Source organism: Anomaloglossus baeobatrachus, chromosome 10 (assembly GCF_048569485.1).
Source record: "Anomaloglossus baeobatrachus isolate aAnoBae1 chromosome 10, aAnoBae1.hap1, whole genome shotgun sequence".
NCBI lineage: Eukaryota > Metazoa > Chordata > Amphibia > Anura > Aromobatidae > Anomaloglossus > Anomaloglossus baeobatrachus.
The window spans coordinates 208,994,907-209,015,145 of NC_134362.1; the positions used below are offsets into that span (position 1 = coordinate 208,994,907).

Here is a 20,239-nt window from a genome sequence, read left to right on the forward strand (position 1 = left end):
TGTTATGCAGGCTTGGAGGAGCGATTTGGCACGATATCCGGTTTTACTGCGGCTTCACAGTTCATCTGACGACCAAATCTGGAGCCTTTAACAACTGCAAAACGTATTGATCTGTAAAGGAAAAGCTTTGAATTCTGCAGTAAAGTTGAATGTGATCTCAGGACTAAGGACAGGAAAAACCGTTAGTGGAAAGGACCGATGCTGTGAAGCGCCATGGTAAGAAAGGCTGGCAATGAACAGGCGGTGACGGGGCCAGAGGCGCAGCCCCCGGGAGGAGGACAATAAAACACAACACATATGCTGTGAAGATTAGAAGCTGGCTGAGCGCGGCGCAGCACAATCTGCAGCGCTCGCACACTCTTGCACAACCAAGTGCAAAGCTTCCAAATCATCGCGCCAGAGGAAATACTGAGACGCAGAGATGCTGTGATCCCAACAATCTGTTCCAGCCGCGCAGTGCAAGGAGGCAGCGCCGAGGCTTTATTCCACCCATAGTGGAGGCCGAAACACAAGAGTTCAGGGCTAGAGATGGGCGGACTCGCAGGAAACCAGGACCGGTGGGACCCCGTTATTTTTGGTTTTTTTTTTAAATCTGGTTCAGGTCCTGAATCCGGATCCCATATAGGTCTATGGGAACTAGAATCCGGGGATTAAAAATGTTGGTGGAAGGGATGCGGGGATAGGAGCGCAAGCGGTGTACTCGCCGAAGATCCGCGTTTTGATGATGTGTCTTCCTCTGCTCATCCTGAGCCTCCTGCTTCATGTAGTAGGAGACTGAGGATAAACTGCGCCCGCGATGATGTGTCCTCTTCTGCTCATCCTGATTGATCGGCTGATTGGCAGGGTGCCGGGAAAGGCTGATTGGCGGGGTGCCGGGAACGGCTGATTGGCGGGGTGCCGGGAACGGCTGATTGGCGGGGTGCCGGGAACGGCTGATTGGCGGGGTGCTGAGAACGGCTGATTGGCGGGGTGCCGGGAATGGCTGATTGGCGGGGTGCCGAGTTTTACACTCCTACCTATCAGACATTGCGGATCAGCGGATTACTGTCCTGCCTTGGTCACACCTGTATAGGGGCAGTGCCCTGCTGCCGCTTCTACACAGGTGTATAGGGGCAGTGCCCTGGTGTCGCTTCTACACAGGTGTACAGGGGCAGTGCCCTGGTGTCGCTTCTACACAGGTGTATAGGGGCAGTGCCCTGGTGCCGCTCCTACACAGGTGTATAGGGGCAGTGCCCTAGTGCCGCTCCTACAAAGGTGTATAGGGGCAGTGAACTAGTGCCGCTCCTACACAGGTGTATAGGTGCAGTGCCCCGGTCTCGCTCCTACACAGATGTATATGGGCAGTGCCCCGGTCTCGCTCCTACACAGGTGAATAGGTGCAGTGCCCCGGTCTCGCTCCTACACAGGTGAATAGGGGCAGTGCCCCGGTCTCGCTCCTACACAGGTGTATAGGTGCAGTGCCCCGGTCTCGCTCCTACACAGGTGTATAGGGGCAGTGTACTGATGCCGATCCTGCACAGGTGTTTAGGGGCAGTGCCCCGGTGCCGCTCCTGCACAGGTGTATAGGGGCAGAGCCCTGGTGTCGCTCCTACACAGGTGTATAGGGGCAGTGCCTCGGTCTTGCTCCTACACAGGTGTATAGCGGCAGTGCCCCGGTGCCGCTCCTGCTCAGGTGTATAGGGGCAGTGCCCCGGTCTCGCTCCTACACAGGTGTATAGAGGCAGTGTCCCGGTCTCGCTCCTGCACAGGTGTATAGGGGCAGTGCCCTGGTCTCGCTCCTACACAGGTGTTTAGGGGCAGTGTCCCGGTCTCGGTCCTGCACAGGTGTATAGGGGCAGTGTCCCGGTGACGCTCCTGCACAGGTGTATAGGGGCAGTGTCCCGGTGACGCTCCTGCACAGGTGTATAGGAGCAGTGCCCCGGTCTCGCTCCTACACAGGTGTATAGGGGCAGTGCCCCGTCTCGCTCCTACACAGGTGTATAGGGGCAGTGCCCCGGTCTCGCTCCTACACAGGTGTATAGGGGCAGAGCCCTGGTGTCGCTCCTACACAGGTGTATAGGGGCAGTGCCCCGGTCTCGCTCCTACACAGGTGTATAGGAGCAGTGCCCCGGTCTCGCTCCTACACAGGTGTATAGGAGCAGTGCCCCGGTCTCGCTCCTACACAGGTGTATAGGAGCAGCGCCCCGGTCTCGCTCCTACACAGGTGTATAGGGGCAGTGCCTCGGTCTTGCTCCTACACAGGTGTATAGGGGCAGTGCCCCGGTCTTGCTCCTACACAGGTGTATAGGAGCAGTGCCCCGGTCTCGCTCCTACACAGGTGTATAGGGGCAGTGCCCCGGTCTCGCTCCTACACAGGTGTATAGGGGCAGTGCCCCGGTGCCGCTCCTGCACAGGTGTATAGGGGCAGTGCCCCGGTCTCGCTCCTACACAGGTGTATAGGGGCAGTGCCCCGGTCTCGCTCCTACACAGGTGTATAGGGGCAGTGTCCCGGTCTCGCTCCTGCACAGGTGTATAGGGGCAGTGCCCTGGTCTCGCTCCTACACAGGTGTTTAGGGGCAGTGTCCCGGTCTCGGTCCTGCACAGGTGTATAGGGGCAGTGTCCCGGTGACGCTCCTGCACAGGTGTATAGGGGCAGTGTCCCGGTGACGCTCCTGCACAGGTGTATAGGAGCAGTGCCCCGGTCTCGCTCCTACACAGGTGTATAGGGGCAGTGCCCCGGTCTCGCTCCTACACAGGTGTATAGGGGCAGTGCCCCGGTCTCGCTCCTACACAGGTGTATAGGGGCAGTGCCCCGGTCTCGCTCCTACACAGGTGTATAGGAGCAGTGCCCCGGTCTCGCTCCTACACAGGTGTATAGGAGCAGTGCCCCGGTCTCGCTCCTACACAGGTGTATAGGAGCAGCGCCCCGGTCTCGCTCCTACACAGGTGTATAGGGGCAGTGCCTCGGTCTCGCTCCTACACAGGTGTATAGGGGCAGTGCCCCGGTCTCGCTCCTACACAGGTGTATAGGAGCAGTGCCCCGGTCTCGCTCCTACACAGGTGTATAGGGGCAGTGCCCCGGTCTCGCTCCTACACAGGTGTATAGGGGCAGTGCCCCGGTGCCGCTCCTGCACAGGTGTATAGGGGCAGTGCCCCGGTCTCGCTCCTACACAGGTGTATAGGGGCAGTGCCCCGGTCTCGCTCCTACACAGGTGTATAGGGGCAGTGCCCCGGTCTCGCTCCTACACAGGTGTATAGGGGCAGTGCCCCGGTCTCGCTCCTACACAGGTGTATAGGAGCAGTGCCCCGGTCTCGCTCCTACACAGGTGTATAGGGGCAGTGCCCCGGTCTCGCTCCTACACAGGTGTATAGGGGCAGTGCCCCGGTCTCGCTCCTACACAGGTGTATAGGGGCAGTGCCCCGGTCTCGCTCCTACACAGGTGTATAGGAGCAGCGCCCCGGTCTCGCTCCTACACAGGTGTATAGGAGCAGTGCCCCGGTCTCGCTCCTACACAGGTGTATAGGAGCAGCGCCCCGGTCTCGCTGGTACACAGGTGTATAGGGGCAGTGCCTCGGTCTTGCTCCTACACAGGTGTATAGGGGCAGTGCCCCGGTCTCGCTCCTACACAGGTGTATAGGAGCAGTGCCCCGGTCTCGCTCCTACACAGGTGTATAGGGGCAGTGCCCCGGTCTCGCTCCTACACAGGTGTATAGGGGCAGTGCCCCGGTGCCGCTCCTGCACAGGTGTATAGGGGCAGTGCCCCGGTCTCGCTCCTACACAGGTGTATAGGGGCAGTGCCCCGGTCTCGCTCCTACACAGGTGTATAGGGGCAGTGCCCCGGTCTCGCTCCTACACAGGTGTATAGGGGCAGTGCCCCGGTCTCGCTCCTACACAGGTGTATAGGAGCAGTGCCCCGGTGCCGCTCCTGCACAGGTGTATAGGGGCAGTGCCCCGGTCTCGCTCCTACACAGGTGTATAGGAGCAGTGCCCCGGTCTCGCTCCTACACAGGTGTATAGGGGCAGTGCCCCGGTCTCGCTCCTACACAGGTGTATAGGGGCAGTGCCCCGGTGTCGCTTCTACACAGGTGTATAGGAGCAGTGCCCCGGTCACGCTCCTACACAGGTGTATAGGAGCAGTGCCCCGGTCTCGCTCCTACACACGCGCAGCCATATCAAGACTGGAATCTGCAGAACGGTTGAATACGCTTCATTTACCTCTTTCCTTTCCAAGCATTTATCACTTGAAGAAGGAGCCACATAATAGTAATTTTTCAGCAATTGACCAATTCTTTATTTTCCCTCAAATACATCAAAAAAAGAAATATTCTCCTTTGAACGCACAAAGAAAAAAAAAATGGACCACACAAAAAAATCTGCCTTGCATACGAGAACCCAGCAGTCTACATTTTATTATTTTTCCTCCTTTTCTCCTCCGTAAATGGAATTTCAGAGCTAATGTGGCTTGACGGGTCAAACGCGTAGAAAAACATTACAAACAAACGTTTGCCAATCAAAAGCTGGAAACATATTGTAGCAATCTCTTGTAACGAGGACGCTGCGCTGCAGCCGCCAGCTCCGGCCTCAACCGCGGCTTTTTTATTCTGCTGTAAATGAAGCTGAAAGGTAATAAAAATCTCTGCTGAGTAGTCAGCCATGTTACCGGCAAATAGGCCTTGACCTATTAATGGCTGGGTCGGGGTCTCTCCGCCGGCGGCCCGGGTCTCGGCACAGCGGCCGCGCTGAATGAGCAGCTCTCAGACGTCTTGTAACCTGCCGCGATTTTACAGCCGGTGTCTTAAGTATCAGTTAATAGTTTGTGCAGCCGTGTTACTGGTCCACTCTTCGGACCCCTCCAGCGAAAAATGGACGCGAAAAGTCAACAAAAGTTCAACCAGGCAGATCTTAATGTGCAATCTTCAGTCGACTGGAGCGGCCGCGCAGAGGAAACGCTCGATTCTGCCTTCCAGATTCCACTTCTTTTAATTTAATAATAAGATGTGTTTTACATTAGTGAAATCCAAAAAGGTAATTCTCTAAATGGATATTTGTAAAAACGTCACTGAAGACGAGGGGAGCAGAGGCCGCCGCGGACCTAAAGCAAACACGAATGCTCCAAATCCTGAGTGTGTGCTGCGCGGTGCTGCGCTGGGGAACAATCACAGATGGATGGATGGATGGGCAGATGGATGGGCCGAGGCTGGATCAGTAAAGGGCAGAGAGCTCCACTCCGACTCAGACGCTAGCAAGGTGGAGGTGGGCACTGGTATGGGCTGGGATCATCAAAGATCAACTTGTGGGACCTTTTCGTGTTGGGGATGGAGTGAAGCTCAACTCCCAGACCTACTGCCAGTTTCTGGAAGACAACTTCTTCAAGCAGTGGTCAAGGAAGAAGTCGCTATTGTTCAAGAAAAACATGATTTTCATACAGGACAATGCTCCATCCCATGCATACAACTACTAAAAAGGTCTAAAAGATGAAAAAATAATGACATGGTCCCCTTGTTCACCTGATCTGAACCCCATAGAGAACCTGTGGCCCCTCATAAAATGTGAGATCTACAGGGAGGGGAAAACAGTCCACCTCTGGGAGCAGTGTCTGGAGGCTGTGGTGGCTGCTGCACGCAATGTTGCTTGTAAACAGATCAAGCAATGACAGAATCTATGGATGATCGGCTGCTGAGGGTCATCGGAAAGAAAGGGGGCGATACTGGGCACTCATTTTTTGGGGTTTTGTTTTTGCAGTCAGAAATGTTTATTACTAAATGTTGTGCAGTTATATTGGTTTACCTGGTGACAATAAACAAGTGAGATGGGAATAGATTTGGTTTTTATTAAGTTGCCTAACAATTCTGCACAGTAATAGTCACCTGCACAAACAGATCCTCCTAAGAAGCCAAATCTAAAAAAAAAAAACCCCTCCAACTTCCAAAAATATTAAGCTTTGAGTTGATTGAAAACATAGTTGTTGATCAGTAATAAAAAAAATCCTCTAAAATACAACTTGCCTAATAATTCTGCACACGGTGTATTTTTCTGACATGTTCCATAATGACTATATCTGCAGATTTCACACCTGAGCTTTGCTGCCGGCGCGACATGGCTTTGATGATACAATTTCGCAGACGTGACGCTCCGGGCCCGCCGCCTCTGTGCCGATCATCCCATCGCAGCTTTTCACATTATGAAATGTGTTTTAGCCATTTGTGCGGAGTCCGGCGGGGAAGCGATGGTTTTTGGGCTGAGTGTAAGCACAGTGTCACCTTTCTGCAGATGAGAGACGCATCCGTCACAAACCGCACCAGAGCCAAATGTGAAATCAAGGCCTCGCTCGCCCCGCGCGTCCGTCCGCCTCCAGCGAGCTGCGCTCTGGCTCCTCTCCTGCGGTTTGGAGCTTTTTCCATTGTTTTTGTCGTGTGTTGTTTTTTTATTGTAAATGGCTGAATTTCTCCACAGCGAGTATCGCAGCGACCAGAAATAAAAGAAAGATGTTTAGAAAGGAGCCGAGGAGGGTAAAGGGCGGCCAAGGTTCTCGTCAAATGTACGCAGCCATCTTATTCACAGGCTCCCGGCTGTCAGTCACAGGCAATAAGGAGCTGGCGGGATCTTCAACGATGGACAAAGCCGCACAAGGAGCACTACAACCCAAAATATCTGGTTCTGACGTGAATCTGGAATCTTTGGGCAGATTCGGGTTACATGCGGACAACCAAAGCGGGGGGTAAAGAAAGAAGCCAAGACGTCTGGGGGGGATTTACATTACAATTGCTTAAGACAGATGGAGAGCAACAGTCTGGGTTTGCTGGGACTTGTAGTTCCCTAGAGAGACTTCTTTATATTGACATCTTGAGTGACACTGTGGATTCTGCATGAGCCGGCGTCTCCTGAGATTACCCACAGAGAATACTTTCCACTCGATGCTGAAAGATTTGTGGAGATGACGTCTGTGACAGCAGATATTGTGATGGGAATCCTCCAGGTTGTATCTCATGGATCAAGCGTCCAGATCTCCCGCATTCTCATCAACAGCGGTAATGTCCAAGCACTAAAGTAGTAATGACAACACAGATCGGGAATGATTGGCAGTATGGCCACACGCTCCGACGCTGAGGACGGACAGGACACGGCCCGGGAGCTCCCGCTGCTCAGACGCTCTGACGCTGCGGCTGGACAGGACACAGCCCGGGAGCTCCCGCTGGTCAGACGCTCGGACGCTGAGGACGGACAGGACACGGCCCGGGAGCTCCCGCTGGTCAGACATGCTGCGGATGAACAGGACACGGCCCGGGATCTCCCGCTGCTCAGACGCTCGGACGCTGAAGACGGACAGGACACGGCCCGGGAGCTCCCGCTGGTCAGACGCTCGGACGCTGAGGACGGACAGGACACGGCCCGGGAGCTCCCGCTGGCCAGACACGCTGCGGATGGACAGGACACGGCCCGGGAGCTCCCGCTGGTCAGACGCTCGGACGCTGAGGACGGACAGGACACGGCCCGGGAGCTCCCGCTGGTCAGACGCTCGGACGCTGAGGACGGACAGGACACGGCCCGGGAGCTCCCGCTGGTCAGACGCTCGGACGCTGAGGACGGACAGGACACGGCCCGGGAGCTCCCGCTGGTCAGACGCTCGGACGCTGAGGACGGACAGGACACGGCCCGGGAGCTCCCGCTGGTCAGACGCTCGGACGCTGAGGACGGACAGGACAGGCCCAGGAGCTTCCGCTGGTCAGACATGCTGTGGGTGGACGGACAGGACACGGCCCGGGAGCTCCCGCTGGTCAGACATGCTATGGGTGGAAGGACAGGACACGGCGCAGGAGCTCCTACTGGTGAGACATGCTGTGGATGGACAGGACACGGCCCGGGAGCTCCCGCTGGTCAGACATGCTGCGGATGAACAGGACACGACCCGGGAGCTCCCGCTGGTCAGACATGCTGCAGACGGACAGGACACGACCCGGGAGCTCCCGCTGGTCAGACATGCTGCGGACGGACAGGACACGACCCGGGAGCTCCCGCTGGTCAGGCATGCTGCGGACAAACAGGACACGACCCGGGAGCTCCCGCTGGTCAGACATGCTGCGGACAAACAGGACACGGCCCGGGAGCTCCCGCTGGTCAGACATGCTGCGGACGGACAGGACACGACCCGGGAGCTCCCGCTGGTCAGACATGCTGCGGACGGACAGGACACGACCCGGGAGCTCCCGCTGGTCAGACATGCTGCGGATGAACAGGACACGGTCCGGGAGCTCCCGCTGGTCAGACATGCTGCGGACGGACAGGACACGACCCGGGAGCTCCCGCTGGTCAGACATGCTGCGGATGAACAGGACACGACCCGGGAGCTCCCGCTGGTCAGACATGCTGCAGACGGACAGGACACGACCCGGGAGCTCCCGCTGGTCAGACATGCTGCAGACGGACAGGACACGACCTGGGAGCTCCCGCTGGTCAGACATGCTGCAGACGGACAGGACACGACCCGGGAGCTCCCGCTGGTCAGACATGCTGCGGATGAACAGGACACGACCCGGGAGCTCCCGCTGGTCAGACATGCTGCAGACGGACAGGACACGACCCGGGAGCTCCCGCTGGTCAGACATGCTGCGGACGAACAGGACACAACCCTGAGAGCCCCCGCTGGTCAGACATGCTGCGGATGGACAGGACACAACCCCGGGAGCTCCTGTTGGTCGGACACTCTGCAGCTGGACAGCACACGGCCCGAGAGCTCCTGCTGGTCAGACAGGCTGCGGCTGGACAAGACACAACTCGGGAGATCACGCTGCTCCCGTTGGTCAGCAGTGGTACAAAATGTTTTTTTTTTTTTTTTTTGATGCTGGTGCCTATGTTGTCCCGCCGGCCTCCATGCTTCCTCTACCGGCAGGGGATGTCACATGACCAGAAGTCACCACGAGAAGGAGACTGTTCCCTCCACCTCAGGCGGAACATCGAGGCTGCAGCTTATCAGGGGCCAGTGATTGGCTGCAGTGGTCATGTGACGATCCCTGCTGAAAGAGCAAGTAAGGAGAATATTCCTTTCCAGATCACTATTTTGTACTTTGTAAGTTGTTTTTGTGACATTTTCTGTTTTGCAGATACAGAAGGAAACAGCTGTAATGCCAATCCAGAAGCCAGGAGTGCAGGCCATTATCCAAGGTACTTGGGAAGGATATTCTCCAGTACTGGATGCCTAGTGTGAAATCATACGTGAGAGGCTTACATTGAAGTGGTGTGCTCTGCTCCACCTGCAGCTGGTGCTCCGCGTGCTCTGCTCTACCTAAAGCTGGTGCTCCGCTTGCTCTGCTCCACCTGCAGCTGGTGCTCCGCGTGCTCTGCTCTACCTACAGCCGGTGCTCCGCGTGCTCTGCTCTACCTAAAGCTGGTGCTCCGCTTGCTCTGCTCCACCTGCAGCTGGTGCTCCGCATGCTCTGCTCTACCTACAGCCGGTGCTCCGCATGCTCTGCTCTACCTGCAGCCGGTGCTCCGCGTGCTCTGCTCTACCTGCAGCCTACAGGATTGAGCCCCATGGATCTCATGTGCCCAGTACGTTGGTCCCATAGGAGGTGGAGCGGTCAGTTGCGGGTATATCGGACCAGCTGCTCGGGCAGGTCTGTGTTCCCCTAGCTCATACCCTGCAGCCCCTCGTTCCAGCCATACTACCAACCACGAGATCGTAACAATAAACATTTACCGTATTTCCATTTCAGTCTCTTGGAATTAAATCACATTGAATTTTTCCATTAAAATCAGATTTTGGCTTCCGATGCTGAAGATACAGTGGTTACTCTGTGCAGCCAAAAGCCGGGTGCAGGGAATAATTCTGCTCCCCGTGTATCTGGGAAAGGCTCCAGAATGCTGCTTTCAATGTAGGATGTTCAGCAGTAAACACCGGCACCGCGCACGCAGCGGATCAGTAAGGAGACGCTTGTGCTCACCGGTGCAGGACGACGTAGTGCCGTCACGCCCCAGCATCACCGCCCGCTATAATAACGCACACTGAGTGTAGAAATATCTACAATCTGGCGATCAATTATGACGATCAGTGATGAGCGAGCGTCGATGTTTAAAAATGCTCGAGTTTCCCATTGACTCCCAGTATACTCGATTCGTGCCGAGAACCCCGATCAGTGGCGAGTGCGCTCACCCATCCCCAATGAGGAAATGTATACTCTGCAGGGGAACCTGTCAGCGAGCGCTCGGTCCCTGGCACAGGACATGGTCAATTACATTGTGCCCAGTGAAATCGCAGCAGCCGCCTCCTTCAGAGGGAGATGATCTCTGCAGGGAAGCAATGTATTACCCTAATTCTCTAATATGGGGAAAGTGAGGTTTAAAGGGAACCTGTCAGGTGCAATATGCAGTGAGAACCACGAACAGTTCTGGGTATATATTGCTAATCCCTGCCTAATCGTCCCTGTATACACTAGCATAGATAAAGAGATCTGTAGAAAAAGTATTTCTAAACATCCTTCATTATATGCTAATGAGGCCAGGGACTAGTCCCCTGGGCGTTATTTCCATTGGCTAGTCGGCCCCCTTCACTAACACCCATAACACGTTAATGGATGCACAGTGTCAGAGGCATGGTCGCGCTCACCTCTGCTGCCACCACTGGTTTTCGTCTCCGTGCGCACGATCAGAACATCACCAGCACTTCCAGTCATGTGCACTATACCAGTTTGAAGTCGGGATGCGTACATTCTTCTTCATAGTACGCATGACTGGAAGTCCGGGACTTCTGATCATGGGCACTGAATGAGAATCCAGAGTCGGGGGCGGTGGCAACAGAAAGCGGTGAGATCGACTGTACCTCTGACGCTGTGCATTCATCAGCATGTCCACAGGTGCGTGCATACATGCTAAGGGGGCTGACTAGCCAAGGGAACTAACGCCCTCACGACAAGTTGCTGGCCTCATTAGCATATGATAAAACATCTTTAGAAATACTTTTTCTAAAGATCTCTTTATGTATGCAACTACATACAGGGAGGGGTAGGCAGGGATTAGCAATATGCGTCCATATCTGCTCGCGGTTCTGCGTGCATATTGCACCTGATGGGCTCCCTTTAAGAACCAGATGACCAACAGAAAAGCAAATGATAAGTGCAAACATGAAATCTCTGGTCCCCGTCTGTGCTCAGTCCGAGGCCCGGCAGCCGCTCACCTGTGGCACTGTAGGATGAATTTGACGGCGTCCGTCGGGAGAAGCTCTTTACGGCCAGGCTTTGCCCCCGCTGTTTCCGGCGCCAGGCCGTGCGACACTTTGAATCGATGCTCTGCTTGATCCGGTACCAATCGGATTCTGTAATTCTGAATTTGTGGAAGAGGTGACCTGCGGTGAGAGAAACAAGACCGTGACGTCATCTGTGCCGAGCGTCTGTAACAAAACATTTACCGGTAAAACAATAATCCAACATGGAAAAAGCAACTGGAGCGACGAGGCTACATTGTATGAAGAATACGGGGGGACGGGATGTCGTGTACTGGGGTCTCGCTACGGCAGGCTACACATTGCGGCGGTTGTATTTTGTCGGGGTGTCCTGCAGGTCGCATTGTGATCACATTTACTTGTATTATGCTGCAAAAAAAAAAAAGCAAAAGAGCACAAGTACGTTCCAGAAGAATGTATCGCCAATTATTACAATCTGGTGCGGATTAATCCAGTGTATCTTATTGCAGATACTAATGGAAGATAACAAGGGAAGGAACTCTCCAGCTTCCTGCGAATTAAACCCCAAATTGTAAGGGATTAATGTAATACGATTACTACCCCGGGACCCGGTGGGATTGATCCCCGGACTTCAGTACTTTTCAGTCTTCCCGATCAGGAGGACGCCTCCACCTGAGCCGACGCCACGTTACTACAAAACAGCGGAAAATAGGAGCGACCTCCGGACACACGTCATCGCGGGTTATATAAGAGGCTGGGAAAGAGCGCAATGGATTCCAGCCTTCGTTAAGACCCTAAACCAACCGTGTCCCTTTTATTTCATGGTAAACGCGAGTCATTCCTCAAATCCCACCAGGACAGTAAATTAATAAGAGGGGCTTAGGCGGCTCTACCCGGGATCATGACAACATATATAAATGCTTTATGGGCTGTAACATCGCGCACGTTTCGCTCATTAAACATTCAGATTTGGGCGCGGGGGAGGGGGCGGCAGATACCGTTTACACCCCAGATCATCTTCTCTCACAATCCCATAATGGGCCACAATTATCTCTGGTTTCAGCGATGAAATCATAAAATACGTTGCCATTGATTCTGAAATTTAGCGTTATAAGAAACAGGCCTGGAGCATTAGACTGTTCCGCATTATCCGCAGAGCTGAAATCTTCACTAACAGGACAAAAGCCTGGAAAGAAAGTAACAGCTAAACTCATCTAATCAAGATAGAGGTCCGGCCAAGCCATCCCCTGCCAGCTCAGCCGGCTCCCATTAATTCCCGCATTTACCCCGAGCCGGTGACATCCCATATTTCTGGGGTGATCCAGTGTGATCAGATCCAGGTGTGATCACATATTACACATAGCTGCCAATAACTGCGACTACGAGACAATACTGTGATGGCGAATAGTGCTGAACGCCACCGAATCCATGACTCCCGGCTCTGCCCGATATGGAGGATTCCTCAAATTCACCTCAAGTCTGTGCATTTTCAGACTACGCTGTTGTGTGTACACAGGGAAAGACACCAAATCTGGCCGCCACTGGATGCCTTATTTCTGACATTTTTACCAGTTTCCCTTCCGCAGGCTTTATCTACGATTTTCAGTTGTCTCTGAGCTAGTGGGAAAAATCTAGCTGCTCTGATGTCTCTTGTATACAGTCTCTAAGTAGCATACGGTCAGAAACAGCAGCATATTGTACAGAAGTACTGAGCAGTGTGGCTGCGAATCCAGTTCTAGGGTGAAATAAAACATTTACTGGAAAGCAGAAGCATGGAGGACATTGTACAGGAGTACAGAGCAGTGTGGCTGTGAATACAGCTCTAGGGTGATATAAAACATTTACTGGAAAGCAGAAGCATGGAGGACATTGTACAGGAGTACAGAGCAGTGTGGCTGTGAATACAGCTCTAGGGTGATATAAAACATTTACTGGAAAGCAGAAGCATGGAGGACATTGTACAGGAGTACAGAGCAGTGTGGCTGTGAATACAGCTCTAGGGTGAAATACAACATTTAATGGAAAGCAGAAGCATGGAGGACATTGTACAGGAGTACTGAGCAGTGTGGCTGCGAATCGAGCTATAGGGTGAAATACAACATTTACTGGAAAGCAGAAGCATGGAGGACATTGTACAGGAGTACAGAGCAGTGTGGCTGTGAATACAGCTCTAGGGTGAAATACATTTAATGGAAATCAGAAGCATGGAGGATATTGTACAGCAGTACTGAGCAGTGTGGCTGCGAATCCAGCTCTAGGGTGAAATACAACATTTAATGGAAAGCAGAAGCATGGAGGATATTGTGCAGCAGTACTGAGCAGTGTAGCTGTGAATACAGCTCTAGGGTGAAATACAACATTTAATAGAAAGCAGAAGCATGGAGGATATTGTACAGGAGTACAGAGCAGTGTGGCTGCGAATACAGGTCTAGGGTGAAATACAACATTTAATGGAAAGCAGAAGCATGGAGGACATTGTACAGGAGTACTGAGCAGTGTGGCTGCGAATACAGCTCTAGGGTGAAATACAACATTTAATGGAAATCAGAAGCATGGAGGATATTGTACAGCAGTACTGAGCAGTGTGGCTGCGAATACAGCTCTAGGGTGAAATACAACATTTAATGGAAAGCAGAAGCATGGAGGACTGTTATGATTCAGGGACTGAGGAGGATCAAAAAATGCGGAATCCCAAATGGTAACAGAGTGGCTGATACCTTAACGGACTGCAGTCCTAATCCTGACACAACTAGAAGTAGCCGTGGGACGAGCCTACGATGACCTAGTTGTCTCGACACAGCCATAGAACTAAATATTCTCACAGATAGAGATATAAGAAAGCTGATCTGCCTCAGAGCAGTCCCCAAAGATAGATAGATAGCCCCCCACATGTAAAGGCTACGGTGATATAGAAAAACACAGTACAAAGCTAGAAAAGACAGATTCAGCAAAGGTGAGGCCCAAACTATCTTTATAGGAAAGGATAGGAAGGAGCAACTGTCTGCCGACGTAAAAAACCCTAATAAATACCAGTACTTCTGGTATGGAAAAATCCTGAGGTCACACAACCTCTCCCCCACTGTACCTGCACTCAGATGTTACTAGGATCCAAAAACACTAATACAGATGAGGGACTGAATTATTACCAAGCATGACAAACACAATACCTTGCAGAATCATGGAGCTAAGTATACAGACACTCCCAGCAGGGAATGATCCCATTCCACCAAGAACTCCACACAGACAAAATGGGAATCAAGCATTAGTATCAAAGCAGAAAAAACAACAAGAAAGGGGAAAATGAACAACAGAGGTACAAGGACCACTTATCTGACAGAAGTTCTAGTAATGAGCAGAGCTGGTTACAGAAGGTCATTAACACACAGACCATTGAGCACCGGCAAGAAACAAGAGAAAACTACTCAGTTATATAGTCCCAATCTGACCATGATTGCCAGTCATCTACAGGTGTGTGGATTTCATTCCACAAATCAACTGCACCGCCAGCACTGACCACACGAGGGAGCCCCAAACTGGAAAACGTATTCACAACAGAGGACATTGTATAGGAGTACTGAGCAGTGTAGCTGCAATTACAGCTCTAGGATGAAATACAACATTTACTGGAAAGCAGAAACATGGAGGATATTGTACAGGAGTACTGAGCATTGTAGCTGCGAATACAGCTCTAGGATGAAATACAACATTTACTGGAAAGCAGAAGCATGGAGGACATTGTACAGGAGTACTGAGCAGTGTGGCTGCGAATACAGCTCTAGGATGAAATACAACATTTACTGGAAAGCAGAAGCATGGAGGACATTGTACAGGAGTACTGAGCAGTGTGGCTGCGAATACAGCTCTAGGATGAAATACAACATTTACTGGAAAGCAGAAGCATGGAGGACATTGTACAGGAGTACTGAGCAGTGTGGCTGCGAATACAGCTCTAGGATGAAATACAACATTTACTGGAAAGCAGAAGCATGGAGGATATTGTACAGGAGTATTGAGCAGTATCTCTGGGTGTCCCTTTGGTAACAGGTGCCTATAATCCATATTGTTGAGATTGACCATTACATATTGATTTATTATTGTGCTCAGCTCTAGGATATACCGTACTTTAATAATGTGAGACATCCCTATCACCCCTATATTCCAAGACTAGCTGCACTTTAGACCAGCGCAAGGAAAAGCGGGTGAGCCGTCATTATGTGGGGGCGCCATGTCGAAATATTAGGGTGCCAACCTCTGCGGCAAGATAGGGAAAGAAATAAGGCAATTTGGCCAATTCCCGCCTCTAACACTATAGCATGTTATTCACTTTTGTACATATTTTTGTGTGCTGTTTTTTGGAATATCTGGTTTTAAGAGAATTGAATAAAATATTTTTAGGGGTTTTTTTTCTTATAGGGTTTTTTTACTTAATGGGTACCCCTTGATTGTATCATTTGTTGTTTTTTTTCTGGACTTCACAACAATGAGGTAAAAGCACACCTGGCCCTAAAGTTGGAGGGGTGCATACTTTCAAATGGGTACATGTCCAAACCCACCAAGACAAACGTCCATATGTAAAATGAGAAGGCAGTACTTCAGTTGGACATAAATCAAAGTGATACATTATGATGAAATGTTTCGGATACATTGTATCCTTTATGCAATATCTTTTTTGTATCTCAGAGAGCTGGAAATCTGTCATCTTAAAAGGGATCTATCAGCAGGTTTTTGCTATGTAATCTGAGAGCAGTGTGATGTAGGGGCAGAGAGCCTAATTCCAGTGATGTGCCACGTACTAGTCTGTGTGTTGAAGCTTTAATAAGATCAGTGTTTTATTAGCAGGAGATTATTACTACAGGACTAGGTTTCACGTGCCAGGCAGTCCACCTAATTGTGTTTCGCTGCTTTCTGTTAGTGCAGAGTGTACACAGCTGTCAATCAGGGATGTGGTGGGGGTTACACAGGACTAAGCTTCTCAGCGCTGCTAGAAAACAGTGATTATCCAAAGTACGGCATGCAGACCAGCAAGTGATACATGGGTGGAATTAGCGTCTTAGCCCCTACATCACACTGCTCTCGGATTACATAGAAAAAAAACTGATGACAGATTCCCTTTAAGCAGGACGGAGATTAGCAGATTTGAGAATGAGAGAAAAGAAAAGGATCATAAGTGGAGAAAGAAACACATTTCTCCGATAAGATATTTTATATTATTTATCATATTCACTTGTATTATTTAATAATTATTTAAATAATTTATTATTTTCATTTATATGTAGATTGTGAAAATGACAATGACCATTTGATTGCTGCAAAGACAAGGGGTCTTAGGTCGCTAGGGCCATGCGTCTCCGGGGGGGGTGGAAACCACATACAATGAAAGCCATAAGGGGTACCGTGGAGGCCTCATACATCTTTACGGAAGCAGCGTGAGCCTTCAATCTGCCGGCCATCTTTTATGCTTCACTTCCATGGACCCCTGATGGAGTAACATGAGCAGAATTGAAAGCGTTAATGATCGGCTGCACTATAATACATACATACCGTGCAATATATAGCGGCGATATAAGAAGTGACTGTCATTTCCTCGGTGCTCGCGGCTCAGCTGTACCTGGCATTAATGAAGAGCAGTGAACTCCCACATTACTGGGACACATGAGCGTGATTTCCATTATCTAACGCTATTTCCAGATTGTCTGGCCTTCTGTCAGGACTCAATTAGGCAGCAGACAGGGAGGGGGACGCCGTGCAGGGAAAGGTCAGGCTTGATATATGTGGAGAGGACGAGGATGTTTGATAGGTGGATGGGGACATCATTACTGAGCCCCCGGGGGGCGCTGCGGCTGTAAACAAACCAGCGGCTCATCCTGTAAGACGCGGCGCTCGATGCGCTCGGTGTAAACAGTAAAATAAGAGAGTTCTGGCCTGTGGGATTACGAGCCATCCCATAACTTCACTCCGGGGTGTGGACCTGTCCGAGCAGCAAACGCTGGCTCCATGTCCTCCACTCCCCGAGCGCTGGCCAACAAATGTCAGAGCCGGTCGCCTGTGCCGAGACCCACACGATGGTCGTAATATAATAATAAACACGCGGCCTACAACAGCCCATCCATTACCAGCGGTCAGGACGAAGGCTGCCACGTGGATGGCGCCACGTATCCGAGGACGCAGCATGCAGGGATTAATCTCACTTATCGCACAATGAAAGCAACGCTTTCCTCTAATGCGAAACGAGCAGCAATGTCTTGTGATCAGGTCTGAAGATAACGAGGACTTGTATGCCATATATCGGTCATATACGGTATATTCACCCCCCGAGCAAAATGTATCAAAGGACCCTAAAACGTTCGGAGATTCACAAAGACTCCAGAATGATGACCGGAAGGATTGGGGGCTATAATGTGCCCAAATGTGCCCCACACATATATAGCGGAGATCCAAATGAGAGCACAACACACAATCTCCTAAATGTTGCGCTCATTGCGTCGTCCTCTGTGATTATATCCGCTGGATTTTCCGCTTATTTTATAAATTGAATTTGTTGTAAAGCAAATAATAAAAATATAAATGTAAAATAACACAGATTAGAGAACACTGTCAGATCCCTGCAAGTTATTGGTGTTAATCTGCACCTGGTGCTAATTTCCTTAATTATCTGACAATCCCTATGTAACTGGCTCCTAACTTTCCAGTTTGCCGTTCCAAGGTGACTGAAAGCCTCCAGCAGCAGGTTGTCCAGATGAAGGCCAAAGGAGTGACCCTATCAGCCACAGCAAGAGAAGTTGGTCGTTCAAAGTCTGTGATTTTGGGAATATTGCATCTTTACAACATCACAAACTCTTTCAAGTCCCCCAAGAAGACTGGTCGCCCTCAAAAGACAAATGCAAGAGAGGAAAGGATAATGCGGATACTATCCATGGCTAGTAGTTTCCATACTGCAGCTGGAATTGCTGCCAGTTCAGCACTGAACAGGGTAAGGATCTGTCTCGTCATACAGTGTCACAATGTGTAAGAGCATTTGGACTGAAGGTCCACTCTGCAGTGACCAAACCTATCAGCAGAAAGAATCACAAGGCTAGACTCTCCTTTGTTGAGGAGCATGTTGTGTGGACAGAGGAGAAGTGTCTGCAGGTCATTTTATTGATTAAATCAAATTTAATTTATTTGGATCTCCTGGGAAACATTATGTTCATCGACAAATTGGGGAAAGACTGAACCCAAAGTGTGTTAAGAATTTTCATGCAGGACAATGCCCCCTGTCACACACCAAAACGGGGAAAGCAGCTCCTGGAAACAATGAAATGGCCACAGCCCAGAGTCCTGATCTAAACCCAATAGAAAACCTCTGGGAAATCCTTGGTGACAAAGTTATGGCCAAGAAAGAAAGTCAAAGAACTGTGGAAGAGACTGGAAGAAGAGTGGACCAAGATCCCCCCAGAGCAGTGTGAGAGACTAGTGATGTCCTGTGGAAGAGACTGGAAGAAGAGTGGACCAAAATAACACCAGAGCAGTGTGAGAGACTAGTGATGTCCTGTGGAAGAGACTGGAAGAATACTGGGCCAATATCCCCCCAGAGCAGTGTGAGGGACTAGTGATGTCCTGTGGAAGAGACTGGAAGAAGAGTGGGCCAAAATCCCCCCAGATCAGTGGGAGAGACTAGTGCTTTCCTGTGGAAGAGACTGGAAGAAGAGTGGGCCAAAATCCCCCCAGAGCAGTGTGAGAGACTAGTGATGTCCTGTGGAAGAGACTGGAAAAAGAGTGGACCTAAATCCTCCCAGAGCAGTGTGAGAGACTAGTGATGTCCTGTGGAAGAGACTGGAAGAAGAGTGGGCCAAAATCCCACCAGAGCAGTGTGAGAGACTATTGATTGTCCTGTGGAAGAGACTGGAAGAAGAGTGGACCAAAATCCCCCCAGAGCAGTGTGAGAGACTAGTGATGTCCTGTGGAAGAGACTGGAAGAAGAGTGGGCCAAAATCCCCCCAGAGCAGTGTGAGAGACTAGTGATGTCCTGTGGAAGAGACTGGAAGAAGAGTGGGCCAAAATCCCCCCAGAGCAGTGTGAGAGACTAGTGATGTCCTGTGGAAGAGACTGGAAGAAGAGTGGGCCAAAATCCCCCCAGAGCAGTGTGAGAGACTAGTGATGTCCTGTGGAAGAGACTGGAAGAAGAGTGGACCAAAATCCCCCCAGAGCAGTGTGAGAGACTAGTGATGTCCTGTGGAAGAGACCGGAAGAAGAGTGGGCCTAAATCCCCCCAGAGCAGTGTGAGAGACTAGTGATGTCCTGTGGAAGAGACCGGAAGAAGAGTGGGCCAAAATCCCCCCAGAGCAGTGTGAGAGACTAGTGATGTCCTGTGGAAGAGACTGGAAGAAGAGTGGACCTAAATCCCTCCAGAGCAGTGTGAGAGACCAGTGATGTCCTGTGGAAGAGACTGGAAGAAGAGTGGGCCAAAATCCCCCCAGAGCAGTGTGAGAGACTAGTGATGTCCTGTGGAAAGAGACTGGAAGAAGAGTGGGCCAAAATCCCCCCAGAGCAGTGTGAGAGGCTAGTGATGTCCTGTGGAAGAGACTGGAAGAAGAGTGGGCCAAAATCCCCCCAGAGCAGTGTGAGAGGCTAGTGATGTCCTGTGGAAAGAGACTGGAAGAAGAGTGGGTCAAAATCCCCCCAGAGCAGTGTGAGAGACTAGTGATGTCCTGTGGAAAGAGACTGGAAGAAGAGTGGGCCAAAATCCCCCCAGAGCAGTGTGAGAGACTAGTGATGTCCTGTGAAAAACACTGGAAGAAGAGTGGACCAAAATCCCCCCAGAGCAGTGTGAGGGACTAGTGATGTCCTGTGGAAGAGGCTGGAAGAAGAGTGGACCTAAATCCTCCCAGAGCAGTGTGAGAGACTAGTGATGTCCTGTGGAAGAGAATGGAAGAAGAGTGGGCCAAAATCCCCCCAGAGCAGTGTGAGAGACTAGTGATGTCCTGTGGAAAGAGACTGGAAGAAGAGTGGGCCAAAATCCCCCCAGAGCAGTGTGAGAGGCTAGTGATGTCCTGTGGAAGAGACCGGAAGAAGAGTGGGCCAATATCCCCCCAGAGCAGTGTGAGAGA

The 20,239-nt window shown here is 51.3% G+C and overlaps 1 protein-coding gene across 1 annotated transcript in view; it reads right to left on the reverse strand.

Annotated features, from left to right (window-relative positions):
- Positions 1-20,239, reverse strand: part of BANP (BTG3 associated nuclear protein) — a 469,223-nt gene that overhangs the window by 164,835 nt on the left and 284,149 nt on the right. Inside the window, exon 8 of the mRNA XM_075326225.1 lies at positions 11,148-11,315. Within this exon, the coding sequence (XP_075182340.1) occupies positions 11,148-11,315 (168 nt within the window). The remainder of the gene's footprint in view (positions 1-11,147; positions 11,316-20,239) is intronic.